Source organism: Poeciliopsis prolifica, unplaced genomic scaffold (assembly GCF_027474105.1).
Source record: "Poeciliopsis prolifica strain line A6 unplaced genomic scaffold, Auburn_PproV2 SCAFFOLD042, whole genome shotgun sequence".
In the NCBI taxonomy this organism is placed as follows: domain Eukaryota; kingdom Metazoa; phylum Chordata; class Actinopteri; order Cyprinodontiformes; family Poeciliidae; genus Poeciliopsis; species Poeciliopsis prolifica.
Window position 1 is genome coordinate 2,829,441 of NW_026562417.1, and position 24,674 is coordinate 2,854,114.

General features: G+C 39.5%; 4 protein-coding genes and 1 pseudogene across 5 annotated transcripts; 4 read left to right on the plus strand and 1 right to left on the minus strand.

Moving 5' to 3' along the window:
- The first annotated feature begins 597 nt into the window (after positions 1-597).
- LOC129376050 (angiopoietin-related protein 5-like) lies at positions 598-6,002 on the plus strand. Of its 2 annotated transcripts, XM_055055479.1 has the most exons (8): positions 598-710; positions 889-960; positions 1,034-1,061; positions 1,160-1,251; positions 2,424-2,541; positions 2,773-2,958; positions 3,188-3,476; positions 5,825-6,002. In XM_055055479.1, the coding sequence occupies exons 1-8, from the start codon at positions 705-707 to the stop codon at positions 5,868-5,870; spliced, it is 837 nt and encodes a 278-aa protein (XP_054911454.1). In that variant the 5' UTR covers positions 598-704; the 3' UTR covers positions 5,871-6,002. The 2 variants fall into 2 exon arrangements, with proteins under 2 accessions (XP_054911454.1, XP_054911455.1); XM_055055480.1 differs by lacking the exon at positions 5,825-6,002 and having other exon boundaries at positions 599-710; positions 3,188-4,355.
- Positions 5,898-9,131, plus strand: LOC129376062 (fibrinogen-like protein 1). The gene is made up of 8 exons (XM_055055491.1): positions 5,898-5,973; positions 7,088-7,242; positions 7,330-7,389; positions 7,477-7,495; positions 7,639-7,724; positions 8,105-8,222; positions 8,427-8,612; positions 8,726-9,131. The coding sequence occupies exons 1-8, from the start codon at positions 5,898-5,900 to the stop codon at positions 9,022-9,024; spliced, it is 999 nt and encodes a 332-aa protein (XP_054911466.1). The 3' UTR covers positions 9,025-9,131.
- A 594-nt stretch (positions 9,132-9,725) lies between these two features.
- On the plus strand, positions 9,726-15,943 carry LOC129376063 (angiopoietin-related protein 7-like; annotated as a pseudogene).
- Positions 15,944-17,380: 1,437 nt separating this feature from the next.
- Positions 17,381-19,629, minus strand: LOC129376052 (NXPE family member 3-like). The gene is made up of 3 exons (XM_055055481.1): positions 19,564-19,629; positions 19,139-19,333; positions 17,381-19,063 (listed from the first exon to the last, which is right to left on the minus strand). Exons 1-3 carry the CDS (start codon positions 19,622-19,624, stop codon positions 18,522-18,524), a joined length of 798 nt encoding a protein of 265 aa, XP_054911456.1. The 5' UTR covers positions 19,625-19,629; the 3' UTR covers positions 17,381-18,521.
- LOC129376055 (fibrinogen-like protein 1) lies at positions 19,299-24,563 on the plus strand. Its single transcript, XM_055055485.1, has 8 exons — positions 19,299-19,393; positions 22,382-22,518; positions 22,608-22,676; positions 22,763-22,781; positions 22,913-22,992; positions 23,528-23,645; positions 23,840-24,025; positions 24,139-24,563. Exons 3-8 carry the CDS (start codon positions 22,614-22,616, stop codon positions 24,456-24,458), a joined length of 786 nt encoding a protein of 261 aa, XP_054911460.1. The 5' UTR covers positions 19,299-19,393; positions 22,382-22,518; positions 22,608-22,613; the 3' UTR covers positions 24,459-24,563.
- Positions 24,564-24,674: the final 111 nt, after the last annotated feature.

Sequence of the window (24,674 nt, forward strand, 5' to 3'; positions counted from 1 at the left end):
ACAAACTGACTTAAATACAGTAATGGCCCATAATCATGCGATGACAGAAACAGAAAGTCGTGAGTCACCATGACGCAACGTGTAGTGGCCCTTACTGTGTTGTAGTTCTCTGTTCGATTGTGTTCCACATTTACAGTATAACGATGACAATAAGTTTTATTTGTGTGGCGCTTTTCCCCAACACTCCCTGGACAGAAATCAAGTCAAAACTACAAAAAGACTAAATACATCAAATCAAATTATAAAAGCAGAACATGTATGTAATACATTGGAAAAAATGTCCAAGGGGACGCAAGGGAGTGACATCACACACAGAGACTTTTAGGTTTTGAAGAAAAACACTCAGTTGGGAAACAGGTGGAGCTCTGCATACACGGGGTTGTTTTCTTTGAGAGGCGTCGCTCGGCCAGCCGGGAAAGAGAAATGAGCGTGGAAATGCTGCCAGGCAGAAATACTGACCGGTCCTTGTTGAGAATTTGCGGAACGTAGTTGGAGAGGGCGGAGGATGAGGGTTGTTTTCCTCCGGCCAACCTGCTGCTCTCACATCCTCCCACTAAGTCTGACCTCAGACAGAAAGAGAGAGAGAGAGAGAAAAAAAATTACACTTATGGGAAGTGGGGAAGGAGGTGTGGCAGTGTAGTCTGTTGTATAAAAGAGCTGGTTCTGTTGTGCAGGGTGAGCTGAGGGTCCAAGGTCCAACCAACATGCAGGTATGTATTACACCAGGCACAGTCAGGCCGCAGCACTAAGGTAGTTTGGACATCTGAGCTTTTAGGCGTTTGTCAATGGAAAATGCTTGTTTCTTAAAAAAGAAGAAGAAAAAGAAAAAAAAAACAGATTAAAACTGCTGATTTAAAAAGGAAAATAAAATGTCGCTTTTAAACGCAGGTCAGAATGAGGAGCCTTGGTTGTTGCGCGCTTATATTCGCTCTGCTGTTGAGCTGCTCAGTCCAGGCTGTGGTAAATATGACTCAACTTTACAACTTGCACTTATCTCTATTCAAATGACTGAACCTGTTTGTCATCCCTGCAGAAAAAACAGAAAGCCAGCAAATCTCCTGGTAAAACAAACAAACAAGTTTATCATGACATACAAAGACAGAACATTTGTTGTTGTTGTTGTTTTGCTCATCTTTAACTTTCACTCTGTGAACTTCAGGTAGAGACTGCACACAGATCAGGAGTCTGTTTCCAAATGCCCCCAGTGGAGTCTATGTAATCCAGCCCAGGAGAATCAATACCCGCTTCAAGGTGACTGACTGAAGACATTTCTGCTTTTAATTGTAAATGATCTGAAACAGATTGCTTGCAATTGTAAGGTTTTAACATAGAAAAGACACAAAAAAAATCTGTCTGTAGTAAGTTTTCCCAGAATGCTTCCAATTGGCATAAAGCAGGCGACAGAACGGTGAGGTGCACCAGTTGAACTGTTCAACGCAGGTAGAGTCCAGTCAAAAGGGAGGAGACTTCCTCCGTGTAAACGTCTAGGACAGGGCAGGGAAGAGGGACGGGCGAGATGCTGTTACACCAAACCTTCAGAATGGGGAAGAAAGATGGCTGGTCTCTGTGTCTTCAAAACCACTGAGCTGCTAGTCATTTCTGCAGTTGATGGAAAAAAAGATTAAAAAAAAAAAAATCCAATATTGGTTGGTGAGGAAAGGTGGCAGTTGTTTTAAAGAACTGTCAGTTACAATCGAGGTATTTGGAAAATCGAATACCTCAGTAAATGGCAAAGTCCTCTTCAGAGCCTCGATTTCAGTTTCCTAACATTGAGATGTTCAGGGTCAGAATTTTGACACAAACGGCATAAAACAACGAATCCATCCTGACTTGTACCAACAGTTCAGTCTTGTGGCGGCACCGTTTCAGATGACATTTTCTAATGGGGACTTACTGGCACGATAATTAGAATTTCACAAAGTTCCAATCACCTCAGTTTGGTTTCTTGAACGTAACAGTGAGTTGGGTCACTGTGCTCTGAAGGATACAATTAGGGATTCACGTCACGAATGTGCGGCTGAGCGGTCCAAACCGCCTGCGTGATGCTAACATGTCAGCAGGCGTCTGTGTTTCTGAGGAATGTTCTGGACACTTTGCTGAATCAAAAGACAGTTATAAAGCCAGGAAGGTTTTTTTTAATTAATATTCAGTTTTTAGTACGTGTATCTAGTATAGTGGCTCCATGTTGTGTTTGGGCCCTTTATGATTTTTTCAGGCTGGATTGGTACTAAGAAACCCGTTTGGGTTGCCTAAAAACAAACCGCAACCACAGAACTAGTTGAGCAGCCTCAGAGGTGCAACCAGATTGTAACCAGGTTGAATAAAAATGGTGTTATATTATCATATCAAAGCTCACATTTTATCAGAGGACACTGTGGACACTGTGGGGAGCTAATGTACTGACTGCTGCTTTTCCCATCCAGGTGTACTGTGAGATGAACTCAGATGGGGGCTGGACGGTGTTTCAGAGGCGCAGCGGAGGCTCTGTGTCTTTCGACAGAAAATGGGCAGCTTATAAGAATGGATTTGGAAACCTGACACGTATGTGAACTGCATGCCATTTGGGGATTCGGTTAAAATTTGGGGCGGTGCGCGAGGGTGGGGGCGACTTGAAAACAGATGTAAAAGTTAAACCCGGCACATTATGCTTTGAATAGGTTTTTGGATTTTTAGTAGGAGGTTCAGCTTTGCAAAACTGGGGTCAAACTTGTGAGAAACTAAAACAAAAAACCCTCAAGCATTTTGGTATTTGTGCTGCACTTAACCCCTCAGAGGATCACTGGCTGGGTCTGAGGAAGGTTTTCGCATTGACAAAGAGCCCAACCAAGAAGTGGATCTTGCGGGTGGACCTGTGGGACCACGAAGGCGGCACTGCTTTTGCCGAGTACCAGAACTTCAAACTGGAAAATAAGAAAAAAGCTTTCAATCTCCACGTCGGGAAATACAAAGGAAATGCAGGTACGCGAATATTCCATCTACCATCTGCATACGGCTATGCTTAATTTATCTCTGTTTGGCCTTTGAGACAAACACAGCAATTCAAAGAACCTCAACGATCCTAAAAATTCCTTTTCTTCAATTTTCTCCGATTGAAAGCTTGCAGAGAAAGCAAGAGTTCAGTGTGTCCTACAGACGCCCTTTGAAAGATACTTTCCTAAGAAAGACTCTTCTCTATCCAACCCAAAAGGTGACGCCATCCGTGGAGCCTATCCGGGCATCGACCAGAACGGCTTCGGCTTCAGCACCATCGACCGCGACAATGACGGCTGCTCCCCGTGCTTCTTCGGAGGCATCGCGGAACAAAAGTGCTCTGTTTCGGAAGGAGGCGGTTGGTGGTACAGCCGGTGCGGCTCCGCCAGTCTCAACGGTCACTGGCACCCTTCTGGGGAACACACCGGCTGGGCTTCTGGTCTCCACTGGCTCACCTGGAAACAGCCCACCCCGTATTCAGCCAAAGCCACAAGAATGATGATCAAGTGGGTGTGAGGGAGAATGTCGGCTCCCAGCCTAGTTCAAACCAGTTGTTTACACGCACTGCATAAAAAGACATGACCTTTTTGTTGCTCCTTACTGTCTGCCCAGACAAAACTTTTTTTTAGGTCAGTTGGGATTACTGAAGTTGTTTTAATTTGTTAAATAAGACAGATTTTGAAGTGTGTTTAAAGTTTTCAATTATTTCCCCAATTGGCACGATGGCCTTTTGTGTCTTCCAAACGGACAATTGGAGGCTTTAACTCCCTGGCTGATGTCTCAATATGTTGTTTCAACATTTTATATATTTTGTGGGTCCAAGTCACTTTTGTAGCAAAGTGACCTCACCACATGAGACGTCCAACTTCACTACTAGGACATTTCTTGGCCCCGGGCTTCTTGGCGTCTTCAGGAGTCACCTCAACAATGACGGCCAAGGTTACAAAGTCATAGCGCCACCATCTGGGTTTAAAGGTTTCGCGGTCTGGACTTCAGCAAACAGAAAATATCTTAGTAGTCTCAACTGACCTAGAACAGGAAAAAGTTTATTCTGGTTTAATATCAGGCAGTAAGAAATAAAAAAATAATTATTTTGTCTTTTTATGGAACTAAATGTCATGTACGAAAACATACACATGTCTGGGTGTAAATGGTTCAGTGCTAATTTCATAGTTACAAATTTGTGTAAAACCTTTTCCATGTTTTGATGGGTTCAGGCCCTGAGTTTGTATGTTTTTCTGTGCACAGTCCAAATACATGCATGTTATTATCATAAATGGTCCGTCTGAGTTTCCTTCGGGTGTGTGTGTGTGTGTGTGTGTATATGCGTGTGTCTGTGTTGGTGAGCACACTTGAAAGTACTAAGCAGGTATCAAAAAATTTTTTTAATAAAAATCTGTGATAAAATGAGTGCACTCTATGAAGGATGATGCAAGAAACACAAAACTTTGAAAATAATGTCCTATCTTTACTGGACACATTCGGCAAATCAAATTTAATACAGTAACCAGAGCAGGGCGGTGATTAAACTTACAGTCTTATGAGCATCTTTGTTCCCCTACAAATTGCCTTGATGTTTCGCTTTGGGTTAATAAGATATGAATATTTCAGATCGAGCAGATCTCAATGTCATGAACAAGATCACCCAAGTAATTACAAAATGTGAAATGCAGATTGAAAATGATCATAGAAAATTATCCAAACAAACTATGAGTTACAAGCTAATGACTTGTTGTGCCATTGTTGGGTTATATCTGATTGAAAAGAAAAAAGTGCTAAAAGTCAACTAGTTTAACAGCATTTCTACTGTGAATCAGACAACAGCCCAGTTTAAAAAAACCATTACAATTTAGTTGAAATCTTCAAGCATTTTTTTTTTATTTAAGCTTTTTTGGTAACACTTTATTTGACGGGTCGTGGATAAGACTGTCATGACACCGTCATAAACATGACATAACATGAGAGAGTCTTCATGAATATTTATGACTGTTGTCACAAAGTGTCATTCGGTAAATTATGACACTTTTAATGCAAAGCTGACATTATTCAAAATGTCGCTGTTATGACAACTTGACATTAACCAAGAAATTATGATCTGACATAAATTTGTTATAAAAGTATTACTGATTAAACTTTAGCTTTAATTACATAAAGATACATCATTTTTAAAGTATGAATGTTTGGCTGACATAGTGAAAATATGATTTTTTTTCTTTTTTTTTTTATAAGTTTTTGACTAAATAATATTCTACTTATTAGTATGCAGCAGAGCTCTATGTTTTATTGTTTGACATAAAACCCGTTTCTGCAGGTCTAAATTTCTGTCCTGCTGTTCAGATGTCTCTCCTGCAGAGTCCGACCCGACAGGAAAGTCCTCAAGTCCTGTGCTTATAGGTGGTAGATTCTAAGCATCTGCTTTATTTTAATCACAAAGTAAAGCTTTCAGCCAAAATCATGAAATGCTTTTGTAAGGTTGGTCAAAGAGCACATTCCCTCTTCACTTGATGCATTTCAATTTTCATGCAGCCCCAAAGTGCAGTAGAAGTTGCGAAGGCCTGCACTTATATTTGCACGGCCTGGCCTGTTTTTCATCTGGTTTTCATTCTATTTTCTTCTTCTTTTTATATTATTCTAGTTCATCTGGTTAGTTTCTGTTAGTGACCTGACATTCACCGTAACTTCCTTCTGCAGCGTATCTTTGACGTTACACTGAGCGACAGTAAAGATAATCTGAATCTGAACGCCACATATGCCTCGTCTTCTCAATATCCAACGGGTGTATGCTCTTTTTTTACTTTTATTTTTTTATATCTTGGCCAAATTACATGACGAGTTCAAATGTTTCTACTTCCAGGACTGTTTGTCCTGAACGGAGACAAGCGACTCAGCCGATATCTTAACAGAGAAGATAACCGAAGGCAAAAACGATGGAAAACATCCGAGACGTCTGCGTCACCAAAGACATGGAAGCCGTCACATCCACAAACCTGAATGGTTTCAGAGGCAAAAACACAATTACTCATGTTTGGGTTTTGTTCTTCTTAGGCTTCCAAATACTGGAAACTATACAGATAAAAAAAAAATATATATATATATATAATATATATATATATATATATATATATATATATATATATATATATATATATATAATATATATATATATATATATATATATATATATATATTTTTTTTTTTTTTTTTTTAAATATATATAAAAATAATATATATATATATAAATATATAAAAAAAAATATATAAATATATATATGTAGTTCTTTAGTTCTTTAGTGCTTTATTTATACCATTTTATATCTTAAACACACACAAAAAATTTTTTTTTTTTTTTTTTTTTTTATCTGTATAGTTTTCCAGTATTTGGAAGCCTAAGAAGAACAGATTCAATCTTCACCCAGCAAAACGGTACGTATCTGAGGAAAGATGCATGTTTTATTTTATTTTTGCTTTCCTTTCTTTTAAAGCTCATTTTAATGTGTTTTGCCCTATATATATATATATATATATATATATATATATATATATATATATATATCTATATATATATATATATATATATATATATATATATATATATATATATATATATATATATATATATATATATATATATATAATTTTTAACCTGAGTACGTTTGCTGAATCTTATGTTGTTTAGTCGAACACGATTGGCTCAAAACTCTCCGCGTTTTCCTTTTTGTACCTCAGAGAAAAATCTGAAAACTCGACAGAAGACTTCGACTTCTACACTAAGAGCAGCTCAATTCATTAGAAAATTAGAAATGCAATGGAAAAGACAAATACATTCATCACAAAGCAAACAAAGTTATTCCAATATTGTTAAAAAGCTTGTGAGCTCTTGCTATTAAGCTGTTTGACAGAAACCACAAAAATATATATATGTAGTTCTTTAGTGCTTTATTTATACCATTTTATATCTTAAACACATAACACAACCTTAAACTTAATTCAACGCAGAAATAATATATTTTTCCGCAATATGCAATCTGTTTATCGTCCATGTTTGTTGTAAGACGTCATGTTTTTAATCCTGCCGCACTTATCAGAGTCTCAGAGTCCTGTCTGACATGACTTTGAGGAAGGTCACTGCTCCTCGCAAATCAAGTGACTTTCATAAACAAGATCGAAGTTATCACTAAGAGTGGGAGGTGTGGTGTAACGTTTCAGCATTTAAAGGAAACCGATTCCTCTCAGGACGCTCAGATTCAATCTTCCCCCAGCAAAACGGTACGTATCTGAGGAAGATGCATGTTTATTTTATTTTTGCTTTCCTTTCTTTTAAAAGCTCATTTTAATGTGTTTGCCCTTTAATCAGGTCACAATGAGGCTCTGTTCGGCTTCCTGGGTTGTTTGACGGCTGCATTGAGCCGCTCCGACCAGGTAACGACTGGACCTCTGAAAATATCCTGACCTGAAACAATTTCTTACGTCCTGCATGATAACCATTTCATTTTTGTTGCCATACAGGCAGCAGATTTTCCTTCAGGTAAGCAGCTTTCCTTTACTAATGATGTATATTTAGTTTATGTTAGAATTTATTTTGCATATTTAAAGACTCGATTTCATATCCTGTTAATTGCTTGTTTTTTGTTTGTTTTTTTCTGCTGAAAACGTTTGGGGGGGATAAAGACTGCTCAAAGATCAGGCCTCAGTCGCCGCGCGCACCCAGCGGGGTTTACCTCATCCAGCCAACAGGAAGCCAAACTCGCTTCAGGGTAGCTATCAGAACCGAACATAAAATGTGTTTGACCCCTGACCCCCATCCTTTAGACGTTAACCTTTTTTTCTTCTATCTACAAAGACCTTAATACTCCATTGTATTAAAAAAAAAAACAGAATCACTTCTGTGCTATTTTGTTTGTTTCAAGAATTGCAAAATGTTTGGACACCCCTGATACTCCTCAGTTTTAGTAAGTTTGAACGAACATGAAGGTTTCTACTTTACGTCTGTCTAGAAAATGCATTTTTCAGATGTAACTGTCCCGGTCTTTTTCTGGTCGAATCGATTGCTTTTCAAGAGAAACCATCTGAGCCTTTCAAAGAAATACTGAAACATGATGCTGTGTTTTACTCTCTGCTGGACTTCCTTCCTCAGGTGTTCTGTGAGATGCGTCAAACGGACGGCTGGATTGTGATCCAGAGACGAACTGGACCATTGGTGTCCTTTGACAGAACATGGGCTGAGTACAGAAACGGGTTTGGATCCTTGACTTGTATGTGACTCGTCTTCTCGTGACCTTGTCTGCCAATGTGACTTTTGGAAAATGTAAAAAAAAAAAAAAAAAACGTTTTTAAAGCTCGACAAGCATTGTTGAATGTGAAAGAAAATCAAGCATCCATCAAGTACTTTGTTTGTTGGCAAAGATATTGGAGCTAAATTTGGATGTTTGTCTTTGTTTGCTCCTCCGATTCCTCAGACGACCATTGGCTTGGACTAGAGAAGGTGCACATACTGACCAAGGACACAAACAAAGTCTGGACTTTGAGGGTGGACCTGTGGGATCATGAAGGCGGCCGCGCGTTTGCCGAGTACCGAGACTTCAGAATCGGAGACGAGGGAACGTCTTATCGACTGCATGTTGGGACGTACAACGGGACTGCAGGTAAGAAGAGGATGAATCGCTTTGTGTAGTTGATGGGTTCTGTGGAGTTTTCAAACACAGAATCCAAAACAATCCCTGTCGTCTGATGGTAAAGCTTCCGTCTTTTCACCCAGGTGACGCCATCCGCTTTTCCAAACCGTGCGCCGACCAAAACGGCGCAGGCTTCAGTACCGTAGACCGCGACAACGACAAGTGCTCCCCGTGCATTCACGGAGATGTGGCCTTCAACAGCTGTACTGTCAACAACAGCGGCGGCGGCTGGTGGTACAGCAACTGCGGCTCCGCTGCACTGAACGGCGAATGGCACTATGGAAACGACCCCATTGGCTGGAGTTCAGGTCTCCACTGGCTCACCTGGAAGCCGATGCCTTATTCGGCGATGATCACCAGGATGATGATCAAGTCTGACTGATGATCTCTGCTTTACGTCCATGTTCTGAATTCCATCGTCTATTGGTTTTAAAAGTTATGAAAAGAACATGTAACGTGTGGAATGCAAAAAAAATTAATAAATAGACTAGCAAGTGCGTTTTTGCTGCGTTTTTTGCTGCGTTGCAGCGTCACTTCTGAAATCACGATTGTACATTAGGGATATTGTAGGTAGAAGAAGAAAACTCAACTACATTTCTGCCAAACACTCTCAAAAACGTCCGAGAAAAAACAAAGAAATTCTCAAGTTTGAAAAGTCAAACATTTCCCAAAAAACAAACTCAAGAATTTGGAGATCTCAGAAATTTTCCAGAAAAAAATGGAAATTTCTGAGTTTTGATAGCTGAAAGAGTTTCTTTTTGACATAAAATGAAAAACTTTATGACATTAATCTCAATATTTGCATTTTGTAAAACTTTCGCTTTAAAAAAAGAAAAAAAAAAAGAAAACAATTTGAAAGAAATCTAAAAATGTATGAGTTTGTTGGGCGGGGGGATTTATTTCTCTTACCTTTTCCAAATCTACAGTGGTCCTAATACCCCAGTTGTACGAAATGGTTTGGATAAAAAAATACAACTGAATAATTACTGTCTAATAATCAAAATCAACACAAGTTTAATAGATAAAAAATATATTTATGTGAATAAAAATGGAAAGGGATAGTTACCAAGAAGTTGGGTTGAAATGGTCAGTGAGAAGCAAGAGGATGTAATTTTTGATACCAGTTATCAGTAGTGACGTAAATATTACTTTATTTTTCTATTAGACATCTTTTGTGCCAACAGTATCGATGCAGATACATTCATGAAAATATAGCAGACGGTACATTTTATTGTTCAACACTGACCTCAACTTTGGGGTGCAAAGGTCAAACTTCTTGAGATCTTAGAAAAGACACAACATGTTAGACTGCAACATGAGCCGGTTTTAACCACTGAGAAATCTCGCCGGGGAGATACCTGGTAGCGAGTCGGTTAAATATTCATACCACTGCCTCACAGTGGAGTCTCCATAGATTGAACAGCTTTGCCTTTCAGACACTGGCTGATTGCACTGGAGTTAAACTGATGTACTCTGGCGCCACCTAGTGCTTGCCATGAGTTCTTGTAGTAATAACCAGAGGGCGGGTCTTGAAACTCATTCCGTTTTCATCTGGAGGATTCAAACAGAATGCTCTATTTAAAATCTTAATCACATGGATTTACTCAACAGGTAAGTTGTGAAATGTCCCAATCCGTGTTAAATTGATTACAAGGAGAGCTTAATAAATCAGTCACTTATGTCTGTAAATAGAGATGTTGATCTTCTCAACTAGGAGAAAAATGGAACAAAAGATTTAAAAAAAGAAGAAGAAGACAAACAGCCCAACCCTGGGGTTTACCTTTTGGATTTGGTAAAATGTCGATGTTTTCAGGTCCTGAAGCTGGAATGTAGACTTTCATATTGACGCCACTAAAAACAAAACAGCAAGCAGCAACAGTAAGAGATCAATTAGTTGCATGTAAATGAAAGTGAGCTTGATCATTTCCATTCTGATTTATTGATGTTTTGTTAACTCAACTTTGTTTAAAAATCTATTATTATTCAGGCTTTCTGTCCTGTGTGGTTTTTTATTGACAATATTTTTCTTATTTGTGTCTGGATGTTTATTTTTGGATATTTAAAATGTCTTTCAGTTCCCCCGAGGAATGTTCTGTACAAAAGTGAAGTCTTTGTCTTTGAGTGGGAAAACATCATCAATATATTACTTGAAAATTGCCTCAAAACAGTGGTAGTTTATTGCAAACATTTCTGGGGGAATTTATCGCCCAGCAACATTTGTGATTGTGACAGGAAGTCATTGAAATTGGGTGAAAGCCGCGGGTGGAGCAGAGTACGGCAAACAGTTGCAAAACTTTTGCTCTACTTGAGTAACCGTACAGTAATTTAGGTGTCAACTTTGCATTTACATTGAACATTTTTGCAGCGAATTACTGAAACACCGTACCACTGAAAGAGCTTCTCCTCTGTGGGCTTCAGGGTTTGTCTGAATCCTCCTTTGGCGTGGTTGATCCTGGCATCACAATCCAATTTGTGTAGCTTGTGGCAGAACCACGTCTCACCTGATTAGTCAATAAAACCAGCACAACGCAGAAAGGATGCGGTTACATTAGCATCTTCTTCAGAACGTCTCATCATGCTAATGATGCTAAAGCCTGTTTTAGTCTACAGTCCAAAACCCTTTAATTAAACCTGTACAGGATGAATATTTGCTGAACAAATACCCTGGATGTTGATAAAAAATTATCATTTTACATGGAAAAACTCAAAATTTTCCATTTTTAAAGCCATTTGGCAACAAGATTCCAGCAGCATTACGAAGACATACAGTATATACCATCAAATGTGTATTTGTGAACATGGGACGGTTATGGAAATTGATTAACTTTGTCGCAGTCTCTTGGATCTAGTATTATAAACCATCTTCTTTCATCCTTCTGTATGCATGGCAAATGAAAACAGCTTATGAAGCTTTCACCAAATCTTTTTATTTACCCCTAAAAGTTAGGAAGCCAGTCTGAAGCCTGAATTACCTCAACTTGTGCTTGTCCTTCCCAGAGCAATGGAAAAAAGGCAGAGTAGGAGCCGTTGCGATGGTCCGCCACATGCCCCGCCACCCCAGCGTGAAAAGAACGGTTGTGAAGCCGAGCCAGTAGAACGTCTCCTCCAGACTTCTTAGGACGGCCGTGGAAGTCTCTGACTCTTATGAGACCTGCAGCTGATCCCCCACTCGCCAGCTTCCCCCTCCGCTCCTTGGGAGAATGGTGAAGCTGCTGTGCCTGGGATCACTAACATTAACCAAGAAATCATAATCTGACATAAGTGGTTGTAAAAGTATTACTGATTAAACTTTAGCTTTAATAACATAAAGCTACATCATTTTTAAAGTATGACTGTATGGCTGACAGTGAAAATATGACTTTGAAAAATGAACACTCAATTTTATGCAACTTTACAAACGACACCCTATCCTGAGTTGTTGTCTTCTAAATGCCGTCTTTTGTTTTGCTTTTTAAAAGTTATGACTATTTTACATCGAAATTTTTCAGAACATTTTTGTGAATCCATCATTTTTAAACTCAGGGTGGAATGAAGGTCGACTATCTGTCGTTCTGTTGAGCTGAAGAAATCACACAAATGGGTTCAGATTGGCATTACTGTTATTTGAGTTGAGCGTTTCATTTTCAAAATTACTGTCATAAAAAAAAATTAATAAGTAAAAATGAATGCCCTGAGGCAACATTCCTTCTCGGACTTTGTGATCCAGATGATCCAGAGGAACCCGCTGATACTTCACTTAGTCCCAAATCTGTCTCTGAATTTCTTTCTGCCGTTGTTCTCTTAGGGTGGATTATCAAAAATAATTACTAAAATTCAATTTCAATCTTTTTTTTTTTTTTTTTATCCCAGCAGGATGTGAACGTTCTTGTATTTTTGGCTTCTGTGCCAATTTAGGATTTTCAGCAGCCATTGTACTGGGAACATTTTTAGTATAGTATTTTTAGTATTTTAGTATTTTTAGTATTTTTTAGTATATTTACAGCAGAATTACATGCTCACTTATTTACTTGTGGGTCTTAAAAAAAAACTAACTTTAAGCACATATTGTTTCTGTAGCTGCATTGTGTGACAAATACAAGTATTAACAGTTAACAAGACCCCTGAGGATGTGTTGGATTTTCAATCAAAATTGGTTACAACAATAATAATAATAATAATTTAAAAAACCCAACTAATCAATGAATTTATTAGTATGCAGCAGAGCTCTATGTTTTATTGTTTTGACAAAGATAGATAGGGAGTTTTTCTGTGTTCAAAGTGCTGAAAAGAAGCATTCAAAATACAAAAAAAAACTTTTTCTTTTTTTTTTTTTATGTGTGTTTACCAGGCACCGCGTCTGTGTGACATGATGCAGTTTAAGAAGATACACTGTAGATATTTTCTGCATCTACTGATGCAGAAAATATCTCAAAGTTGCTGGAATTTCTTCTTTGTGCAACAGGAAATCCCAAGCAGGCACCATAGAAGCAACAGTTGAAGCCAACTAAAGGAAATGTTTCATTAGCAACGCAGGGGGACGTTGAGAACAAGGCCTGGACGTTCTGTACAGGGTCAGCCAGGAATGTAGCTTTTGGGTGTTTCTAGCCTGGACACTGGACACACCGGTAGAACCCGTTTCTGCAGGTCCAAATGCAGATGTCTGTCTTGCAGAGTCCAACCCGACAGGAAAGTCCTCAAGTCCTGTGCTTATAGGTGGTAGATTCTAAGCTTCTGCTTTATTTTAACCACAAAGCCATAGCGTTTACATCCAAAATCATGAAATGCTTTTGTAAGGTTGGTCAAAGAGCACATTCCCTCTTCACTTGATGCATTTCAATTTGCATGCAGCCCCAAAGCGCAGTAGAAGTTGCGAAGGCCTGCACTTATATTTGCAGGGCCTGGCCTGTTTTTCATCTGGTTTTCATTCTATCTTCTTCTTCTTTTTATATTATTCTAGTTCATCTGACTGGTTTCTGTTAGTGACCTGACATTCACCGTAACTTCCTTCTGCAGCGTATCTTTGACGTTACACTGAGCGACAGTAAAGATAATCTGAATCTGAACGCCACATATGCCTCGTCTTATCAATATCTTTTTTTAAATCTTGGCCCAATTACATGACGAGTTCAAATGTTTCTACTTTCAGGACTGTTTGTCCTGAACGAAGACAAGCGATTCAGCCGATATCTCACAAAGAGTTGGAGGTGTGGTGTAACGTCTCAGCATTTAAAGGAAACCGATTCCTCTCAGGACGCTCAGATTCAATCTTCACCTGGCAAAACGGTACGTATCTGAGGAAAGATGCATGTTTATTTTATTTTTGCTTTCCTTTCTTTTTAAAAGCTCATTTTAATGTGTTTGCCCTTTAATCAGGTCACAATGAAGGCTCTGTTCGGCTTCCTCGGGTTGGTGCTGACGGCTGCATTGAGCCGCTCCGACCAGGTAACGACTGGACCTCTGAAAATATCCTGACCTGAACAATTTCTTACGTCCTGCATGATAACCATTTCATTTTTGTTGCCATACAGGCAGCAGATTTGCCTTCAGGTAGCAGCTTTCCTTTACTAACGATGTATATTTAGTTTATGTTAGAATTTATTTATTTAAAGACTCGATTTCATATCCTGTTAATTGCTTGTTTTGTTTTTTCTCTTGAAAATGTTTGGGGGGATAAAGACTGCTCAAAGTTGAGGCCCTTTTCGGCGAGACCCAGTGTTTACCTCATCCAGCCAACAGGAAACCAAACTCGCTTCGAGGTAGCTATCAGACTGAACATAAAATGTGTTTGACCCCTGACCCCCATCCTTTAGATGTTAACAGGGGTGATAGGGACCCGGTAAAACTACTCCGAAAATTTCTGATTTTTTTTCCCCTCCTTGCAAATAGTCCACTATTAGAGTTTCCAAGGTACTTCTCAAAAATATCTGAGATTAATTTCAGAATTTCTGAGCTTTTTGGCAGAAACATAAACTTTTTTCTTTTATCTACAAAGACCCTAATAATCCATTATATATATATATAAAAAAACAGATAAACACTTCTGTGCTATTTTGTTTGTTTCAAGAATTGCAAAATGTTTGGACACCCCTGATACTTCTCAGTTTTAGTAAGTTTGAACGAACATGAAGGTTTTCTACTTTACGTCTGTCTAGAAAATGCATTTTTCAGATGTAACTGTCCCGGTCTTTTTCAGGTCGGCTGGAATCGATTTGCTTTTCAACAGAAACCATTGAGCCTTTCAAAGAAACACTGAAACATGATGCTGTGTTTTACTCTCTGCTGGACTTCCTTCCTCAGGTGTACTGTCATACCGTAGTGGGGTCGGCTGGCTCGTGATCCAGACGAACTATGCCAGTGAGTCACTTTGACAGAACATGGGAAGTACAAAACGGGTTTTGGATCCTTGACTTGTACGTGACTCGTCTTCTCGCGACCTTGTGTGCCAAATGTGACTTTTGAAAAATGCAAAAAACGTTTTTAAAGCTCGACAAGCATTGTTGAGCGTTGAAAGGAAATCAAGCATCCATCGATTACTTTGTTCGATGGCAAAGATATTGGAGGTAAATTTGGATATTTATCTATGTTTACTCATCCGATTCCTCAGACAACCATTGGCTTTGAATAGAAAAGGTGCACATACTGACCAATGACACAAGCAAAGTCTGGACTTTGAGGTGGACCTGTGGGATCATGATCACAGAGTGGCGTATGCCGAGTACCGAGACTTCAGAATCGGAGACGAGGGAACGGCATATCGCTGCACGTTGGGGCGTACAGCGGGACTGCAGGTAAGAAAAGGATGAATCGCTTTGTGTAGTTGATGGGTTCTGTGGAGTTTTCAAACACAGAATCAAAAACGATCCCTGTCGTCTGATGGTAAAGCTTCCGTCTCTTCACCCAGGTGACGCCATCCGCGGTACCCAACAGGCGCGACCAAAACGGCGCCAAGTTCAGTACCTTCGACCGCCCCAACGACAAGTGCTCCACCCCGTGCTATTACCGAGGCAAGATAGTGCACATTTGTAACAACACCTGCTGTACCAACACCGGCGGCTGGTGGTACAACCGCGTCTGCTGCAGCTGCAGGTCCACTGGCCTGAATGGCCTTTCGTACCGTGCAAGAAACGAATTTGGCTGGGTTTCAGGCGTCCACTGGCTCACTGGAGCCTATCCATAATTCGGCGAAGTACAGCATGATGTCGATCAGGGCTGACTCATGATCTCTGCTTTACGTCCATGTTCTGAATTCAATCGTCTATTGGTTTTAAAGGTTATAATAAGAAGATGTAACGTGTGAAATGCAAATAAATTAATAAATAGACTGGCAAGTGTGTTTTTGCTGCGTTTTTGCTGCGTTTTTGCTGCGTTTTTGCTGCGTCACTTCTGAAATCACGATTGTACATTAGGGATATTGTAGGTAGAAGAAGAAAACTCAACTACATTTCTGCCAAACACTCTCAAAAACGTCCGAGAAAAAACAAAGAAATTCTCGAGTTTGAAAAGTCAAACATTTACCAAAAAACAAACTCAAGAAATTTGGAGATCTCAGAAATTTTCCAGAAAAAAAAATGGAAATTTCTGAGTTTCGAAAGCTGAAAGATTTTCTTTTTGACATAAAATGAAAAACCTTATGACATTAATCTCAATATTTGCGTTTTGTAAAACTTTCGCTTTAAAAAAAAAAAAAGAAAGAAAGAAAACAATTTGAGAGATATCTAAAAATGTATGAGTTTGTTGGGCGGGGGGATTTATTTCTCTTACCTTTTCCAATCTACAGTGGTCCTAATACCCCATTTGTATGAAATGGTTTGGTAAAAAAAAAAAAACTGAATAATTACTGTCTAATAATCAAAATCAACAGAAGTTTAATAGATAAAAAATATATTTATGTGAATAAAAATGGAAAGGGATAGTTACCAAGAAGTTGGGTTGAAGAGGATAATTTAGTGACGTAAATATTACTTTATTTCTCTATTAGACATCTTTTGTGCCAACAGTATCGATGCAGATACATTCATGAAAATATAGCAGACGGTACATTTTATAGTTCAACATTGACCTCAACTTGGACATTAATGTCTATAGAAAACACACAGATATCTGACCTCTGGGTGATTTGAATTTGTCTGCCACGTTTAAGATCCCCAGCATGTGACAGTATAAAAGACAACACCAAAGTTACACAACTTTGGTGTTGTCTAATCACACCAAAGTAGAACATATGAGATTGCTTTAACCTCATCTAAGAAAGTTGTGCAGAACATTTGGATGCGTTTATTCGCTCTAAACAAGAAGACACAGGAAGTAAATTAACTAGAAAGACGCACAAAAATCTAATGTGTCTGAGCAACTTGTCCAGGTCCAAGCAGGTTTTTATCTTATTACTCTCTGCATTATAGACAAGCCATCAAGGGAGTCACTTCCATTCAATACTGGGGAACTGTGTGCCATGAATCCAGCAGTTCTTTTATAAACCAGACTATAGTTGGTATATTCTGATTGCTTACGTAGGACCACCTATTTACGTTCAGCCAACATGCAGGCCTGATGTTTAAAGACAGTGGTAACCATTGACGGACTTCATTACCACGTTGTGCTTGTTTGGTTGCTTCCACATTGTCACTTCCACTTTAGGTGACGAAGAGTTTGTTTGCATGCTGTTGCATCATATTAACGCTGCCATCGAACCGCTCAGTCAGCAGAAAGAGCAGTAGGCTATTTAAGCAAGGTTTAAGAAGAAAAAAAAAAAAACAAACGACTGAAGTGTTTTTTTAATTTCAAGAGGGAACTTGAACACAGCAGTTGGCCTTTTGTGATAATTGTCTTTTTCTTTGCAAGAAAGATTGATTTCAGTTCACCGAACTGTTTAAAAGCAACCACCGTTTACATTCTTTAAATAAAAATAAAAAAAAGAAAGAAATGGTTTTTCAGAAAAGTGAAACATTTTGTGATTCATTCAGTTTGAAATGTCATTTGTTGTATAGCTCTGACTTCTAAAATTGCCTTCAAATATTTACTTCATGACACAAAAATCTGTACCTTTATATGAAAAAAAAAACTGTTATCCATGTTAAATGTACATCAAAAGACCTTTAAATTGTAAAGAAAACTTCTTTGGCCACCTTAAACTGTGGTAACAATATTCCTGCTAACTGTTTTTTCAAGAGGAAAATAATTCATTTTCAGCTTGGCATGTCGGAATGCAATATATATATATATATTGATAGGAGGAGAATTCAAAATGCGTTGGAGATTAAGAATATGTCACTTCAGTACTATCGTATCATGAGGTAGAAATCTCTTGACTAAGATTTTGCAGATACCTGTAATACTGTGTTAACCTGTAGACACGTGAGAAATCGAGAAATCATGACAGCAGTGGAGGGCTGAAGGCTAGTCAAAATACTCTCAGCTTCTGATAGTAGCACTTTATTGAAACTGAAACTGGTCATTTCTGTGCGACACGAGTGCAAATTCAGTCACGTTGACCTCCGCGGTGTCGTAAGAGACCACTGTTCAGTCATTTTCTCAGCCAACATATGCTAATGCGCTAATGTTGCTTCAGCAGAGGATGCTAGATGCATCAGAATCAAATCTGGTGGGATTATTTCCAAACAAAAACAAAAGAATAACTGTTGCGTCAAAAGGGTCAGGTGGTCCTCAGCCTGAAAAAGTCTTTGAAACGCGACAGGAATCACTGAAGATGCTTTTGTAAGACGCTAACATATCAGTAACAGACCATTCGGTTGTTTCAGAACAACCGAATGAAACAATTGTAACAATATGGCGCCAATATTTTCCCCAATTCCAATCTCAATCGCCTAAAATCCATTTCTACTTTTCTCTAGGATCTTAAGGAGAAGTAGAAACGGAAGGAAAGTCCTCTAGCGGTATGTCAGCTTAAGGGCATACAAAAGATAAAAGAACATCAACCATATTCTTGAGTATGTCCGACTCCGGATGGAGTTTGTGCGGAAGGTGATGGGCCAGGACCATCTCCCAAGCATCTACCAGTTGGACATTCATTCCTCTGAATATTTCCCTCAGTATCTTATCCTGTTGCAGCGAAAACCAGTCGCTGTTAGTCAAACTCTCAAAAAGCGTCATCTCTTTTGGGTTCGCGGTCCGGACGACGACAGTGGTACCCGGAGCTCTGCTCAAAAGTCTTGCCACCGCTTTCCGAATGCTCAGCAGACGCCTGACGTAGGCCTCGAAAGGGAAAGTGCTGAAGTGAGACCAGACACCGATGACCACAACGGTGTCGGTGCCTCCGATCACTCTGTCCAGTTCATTGGCGACGTAATGCAGCTGGCTGACGGGCGAGCTGCTAAAACGGAGGGGAGGGCCGTGGCTGCGGAATGTCACGAAAATGTTGTTCACGTAATCCAGCGCCATTAAAGGTCCACTTTGCTTTGGGGTGCGAAGGTCAAACTTCTTGAGATCTTAGAAAAGACACAACATGTTAGACTGCAACATGAGCCGGTTTTAACCACTGAGAAATCTCGCCGGGGAGATACCTGGTAGCGAGTCGGTTAAATATTCATACCACTGCCTCACAGTGGAGTCTCCATAGATGTGAACAGCTTTGCCTTTCAGACACTGGCTGATTGCACTGGAGTTAAACTGATGTACTCTGGCGCCACCTAGTGCTTGCCATGAGTTCTTGTAGTAATAACCAGAGGGGCGGGTCTTGAAACTCATTCCGTTTTCATCTGGAGGATTCAAACAGAATGCTCTATTTAAAATCTTAATCACATGGATTTACTCAACAGGTAAGTTGTGAAATGTTCCAATCCGTGTTAAATTGATTACAAGGAGAGCTTAATAAAATCAGTCACTTATGTCTGTAAATAGAGATGTTGATCTTCTCAACTAGGAGAAAAATGGAACAAAAGATTTAAAAAAAGAAGAAGAAGACAAACAGCCCAACCCTGGGATTTACCTTTTGGATTTGGTAAAATGTCGATGTTTTCAGGTCCTGAAGCTGGAATGTAGACTTTCATATTGACGCCACTAAAAACAAAACAGCAAGCAGCAACAGTAAGATATCAATTAGTTGCATGTAAATGAAAGTGAGCTTGATCATTTCCATTCTGATTTATTGATGTTTTGTTAACGTCAACTTTGTTTAAAAATCTATTATTATTCAGGCTTTCTGTCCTGTGTGGGTTTTTTATTGACATATTTTTCAGCACAACGCAGAAAGGATGCGGTTACATTAGCATCTTCTTCAGAACGTCTCATCAATGCTAATGATGCTAAAGCCTGTTTTAGTCTACAGTCCAAAACCCTTTAATTAAACCTGTACAGGATGAATATTTGCTGAACAAATACCCTGGATGTTGATAAAAAATTATCATTTTACATGGAAAAACTCAAAATTTTCCATTTTTAAAGCCATTTGGCAACAAGATTCCAGCAGCATTACGAAGACATACAGTATATACCATCAAATGTGTATTTGTGAACATGGACGGTTATGGAAATTGATTAACTTTGTCGCAGTCTCTTGGATCTAGTATTATAAACCATCTTCTTTCACCCTTCTGTATGCATGGCAAATGAAAACAGCTTATGAAGCTTTCACCAAATCTTTTTTTACCCCTAAAAGTTAGGAAGCCAGTCTGAAGCCTGAATTACCTCAACTTGTGCTTGTCCTTCCCAGAGCAATGGAAAAAAGGCAGAGTAGGAGCCGTTGCGATGGTCCGCCACATGCCCCGCCACCCCAGCGTGAAAAGTACGGTTGTGAAGCCGAGCCAGTAGAACGTCTCCTCCAGACTTCTTAGGACGGCCGTGGAAGTCTCTGACTCTTATGGAGACCTGCAGCTGATCCCCACTCGCCAGCTTCCCCCTCCGCTCCTTGGGAGAATGGTGAAGCTGCTGTGCCTGGGATCACTAACATTAACCAAGAAATCATAATCTGACATAAAGTGGTTGTAAAAGTATTACTGATTAAACTTTAGCTTTAATAACATAAAGCTACATCATTTTTAAAGTATGACTGTATGGCTGACAGTGAAAATATGACTTTGAAAAATGAACACTCAATTTTATGCAACTTTACAAACGACACCCTATCCTGAGTTGTTGTCTTCTAAATGCCGACTTTTGTTTTGCTTTTTAAAGTTATTGACTATTTTACATCGAAATTTTTCAGAACATTTTTGTGAATCCATCATTTTTAAACTCAGGGTGGAATGAAGGTCGACTATCTGTCGTTCTGTTGAGCTGAAGAAATCACACAAATGGGTTCAGATTGGCATTACTGTTATTTGAGTTGAGCGTTTCATTTTCAAAATTACTGTCATAAAAAAAATTAATAAGTAAAAATGAATGCCCTGAGGCAACATTCCTTCTCGGACTTTGTGATCCAGATGATCCAGAGGAACCCGCTTGATACTTCACTTAGTCCCAAATCTGTCTCTGAATTTCTTTCTGCCGTTGTTCTCTTAGGGTGGATTATCAAAAATAATTACTAAAATTCAATTTCAATCTTTTTTTTTTTTTTTTATCCCAGCAGGATGTGAACGTTCTTGTATTTTTGGCTTCTGTGCCAATTTAGGATTTTCAGCAGCCATTGTACTGGGAACATTTTTTAGTATTCAGTTATATTTACAGCAGAATTACATGCTCACTTATTTACTTGTGGGTCTTAAAAAAAAACTAACTTTAAGCAACATATTGTTTCTGTAGCTGCATTGTGTGACAAATACAAGTATTAACAGTTAACAAGACCCCTTAGGATGTGTTGGATTTTCAATCAAAATTGGTTACAACAATAATAATAATAATAATTTAAAAAACCCAACTAATCAATGAATTTATTAGTATGCAGCAGAGCTCTATGTTTTATTGTTTGACAAAGATAGATAGGGAGTTTTTCTGTGTTCAAAGTGCTGAAAAGAAGCATTCAAAATACAAAAAAAACTTTTTCTTTTTTTTTTTTATGTGTGTTTACCAGGCACCGCGTCTGTGTGACATGATGCAGTTTAAGAAGATACACTGTAGATATTTTCTGCATCTACTGATGCAGAAAATATCTCAAAGTTGCTGGAATTTCTTCTTTGTGCAACAGGAAATCCCAAGCAGGCACCATAGAAGCAACAGTTGAAGCCAACTAAAGGAAATGTTTCATTAGCAACGCAGGGGGACGTTGAGAACAAGGCCTGGACGTTCTGTACAGGGTCAGCCAGGAATGTAGCTTTTGGGTGTTTCTAGCCTGGACACCGGACATACCGGTAGAACCCGTTTCTGCAGGTCCAAATTGCAGATGTCTGTCTTGCAGAGTCCAACCCGACAGGAAAGTCCACAAGTCCTGTGCTTATAGGTGGTAGATTCTAAGCTTCTGCTTTATTTTAACCACAAAGCCATTAGCGTTTACATCCAAAATCATGAAATGCTTTTGAAAGGTTGGTCAAAGGTCACATCCCCTCTTCACTTGATGCATTTCAATTTGCATGCAGCCCCAAAGCGCAGTAGAAGTTGCGAAGGCCTGCACTTATATTTGCAGGGCCTGGCCTGTTTTTCATCTGGTTTTCATTCTATCTTCTTCTTCTTTTTATATTATTCTAGTTCATCTGACTGGTTTCTGTTAGTGACCTGACATTCACCGTAACTTCCTTCTGCAGCGTATCTTTGACGTTACACTGAGCGACAGTAAAGATAATCTGAATCTGAACGCCACATATGCCTCGTCTTATCAATATCTTTTTTAAATCTTGGCCCAATTACATGACGAGTTCAAATGTTTCTACTTTCAGGACTGTTTGTCCTGAACGAAGACAAGCGATTCAGCCGATATCTCACAAAGAGTTGGAGGTGTGGTGTAACGTCTCAGCATTTAAAGGAAACCGATTCCTCTCAGGACGCTCAGATTCAATCTTCACCCGGCAAAACGGTACGTATCTGAGGAAAGATGCATGTTTATTTTATTTTTGCTTTCCTTTCTTTTAAAAGCTCATTTTAATGTGTTTGCCCTTTAATCAGGTCACAATGAAGGCTCTGTTCGGCTTCCTCGGGTTGGTGTTGACGGCTGCATTGAGCCGCTCCGACCAGGTAACGACTGGACCTCTGAAAATATCCTGACCTGAACAATTTCTTACGTCCTGCATGATAACCATTTCATTTTTGTTGCCATACAGGCAGCAGATTTGCCTTCAGGTAAGCAGCTTTCCTTTACTAATGATGTATATTTCGTTTATGTAGAATTTATTTATTTAAAGACTCGATTTCATATCCTGTTAATTGCTTGTTTTGTTTTTTTTCTCTTGAAAACGTTTGGGGGGAAAAAGACTGCTCAAAGTTGAGGCCTCCGTCGTTGAGACCCAGTATTTACCTCATCCAGCCAACAGGAAGCCAAACTCGCTTCGAGGTAGCTATCAGAACTGAACATAAAATGTGTTTGACCCCTGACCCCCATCCTTTAGACGTTAACAGGGATGATAGGGACCCGGTAAAACTACTCCGAAAATTTCTTTTTTTTTTTTTCCCTCCTCACAAATATTCTACTATTAGAGTTTCCAGGGTACTTCTCGAAAATATCTGAGATTAATTTCAGAATTTCTGAGCTTTTTGGTAGAAACATAAACCTTTTTTTCTTTTATCTACAAGACCCTAATAATCCATTGTATAAAAAAAAAACAGATAAACACTTCTGTGCTATTTTGTTTGTTTCAAGAATTGCAAAATGTTTGGACACCCCTGATACTCCTCAGTTTTAGTAAGTCTGAACGAACATGAAGGTTTTCTACTTTACGTCTGTCTAGAAAATGCATTTTTCAGATGTAACTGTCCCGGTCTTTTTCTGGTCGAATCGATTTGCTTTTCAAGAGAAACCATCTGAGCCTTTCAAAGAAATACTGAAACATGATGCTGTGTTTTACTCTCTGCTGGACTTCCTTCCTCAGGTGTTCTGTCATAACCGTAGGGGGGTCGGCTGGCTCGTGATCCAGAGACGAACTGGAGCAGCGACTTACTTTGGCAGAACATGGGAAGAGTACAAAAACGGGTTTGGATACATGACTTGTACGTGACTCGTCTTCTCGCGACCTTGTGTGCCAAATGTGACTTTTGAAAAATGTAAAAAACGTTTTTAAAGCTCGACAAGCATTGTTGAATGTTGAAAGGAAATCAAGCATCCATCAAGTACTTTGTTCGTTGGCAAAGATATTGGAGCTAAATTTGGATGTTTGTCTTTGTTTGCTCCTCCGATTCCTCAGACGACCATTGGCTTGGACTAGAGAAGGTGCACATACTGACCAATGACACAAGCAAAGTCTGGACTTTGAGGGTGGACCTGTGGGATCATAATCGCAAAACGGCGTATGCCGAGTACCGAGACTTCAGAATCGGAGACGAGGGAACGGCATATCGACTGCATGTTGGGGCGTACAACGGGACTGCAGGTAAGAAGAGGATGAATCGCTTTGTGTAGTTGATGGGTTCTGTGGAGTTTTCAAACACAGAATCAAAAACGATCCCTGTCGTCTGATGGTAAAGCTTCCGTCTCTTCACCCAGGTGACGCCATCCGCTTTTCCAAACCGGGCGGCGACCAAAACGGCGCCAAGTTCAGTACCCTCGACCGCCCCAACGACAAGTGCTCCACCCCGTGCTATCACGAAGGCAGGATAGTGCGCTTTTGTATCTCCACATGCTGTACCAACATCGGCGGCTGGTGGCACAACCGCGTCTGCTGCGACTGCCTCACCACTAACCTGAATGGCTTTTGGCACCGTGAAGAAGACGCCAAGGTCTCGATTACAGGCCTCCACTGGCTCACCTGGAGGCCGATGCCTTATTCGGCGAGGTACAGCATGATGTCGATCAGGGCTGACTGATGATCTCTGCTTTACGTCCATGTTCTGAATTCAATCGTCTATTGGTTTTAAAGGTTATGAAAAGAACATGTAACGTGTGGAATGCAAAATAAATTAATAAATAGACCGGCAAGTGCGTTTTTGCTGCGTTGCAGCGTCACTTCTGAAATCACGATTGTACATTAGGGATATTGGAGGTAGAAGAAGAAAACTCAACTACATTTCTGCCAAACACTC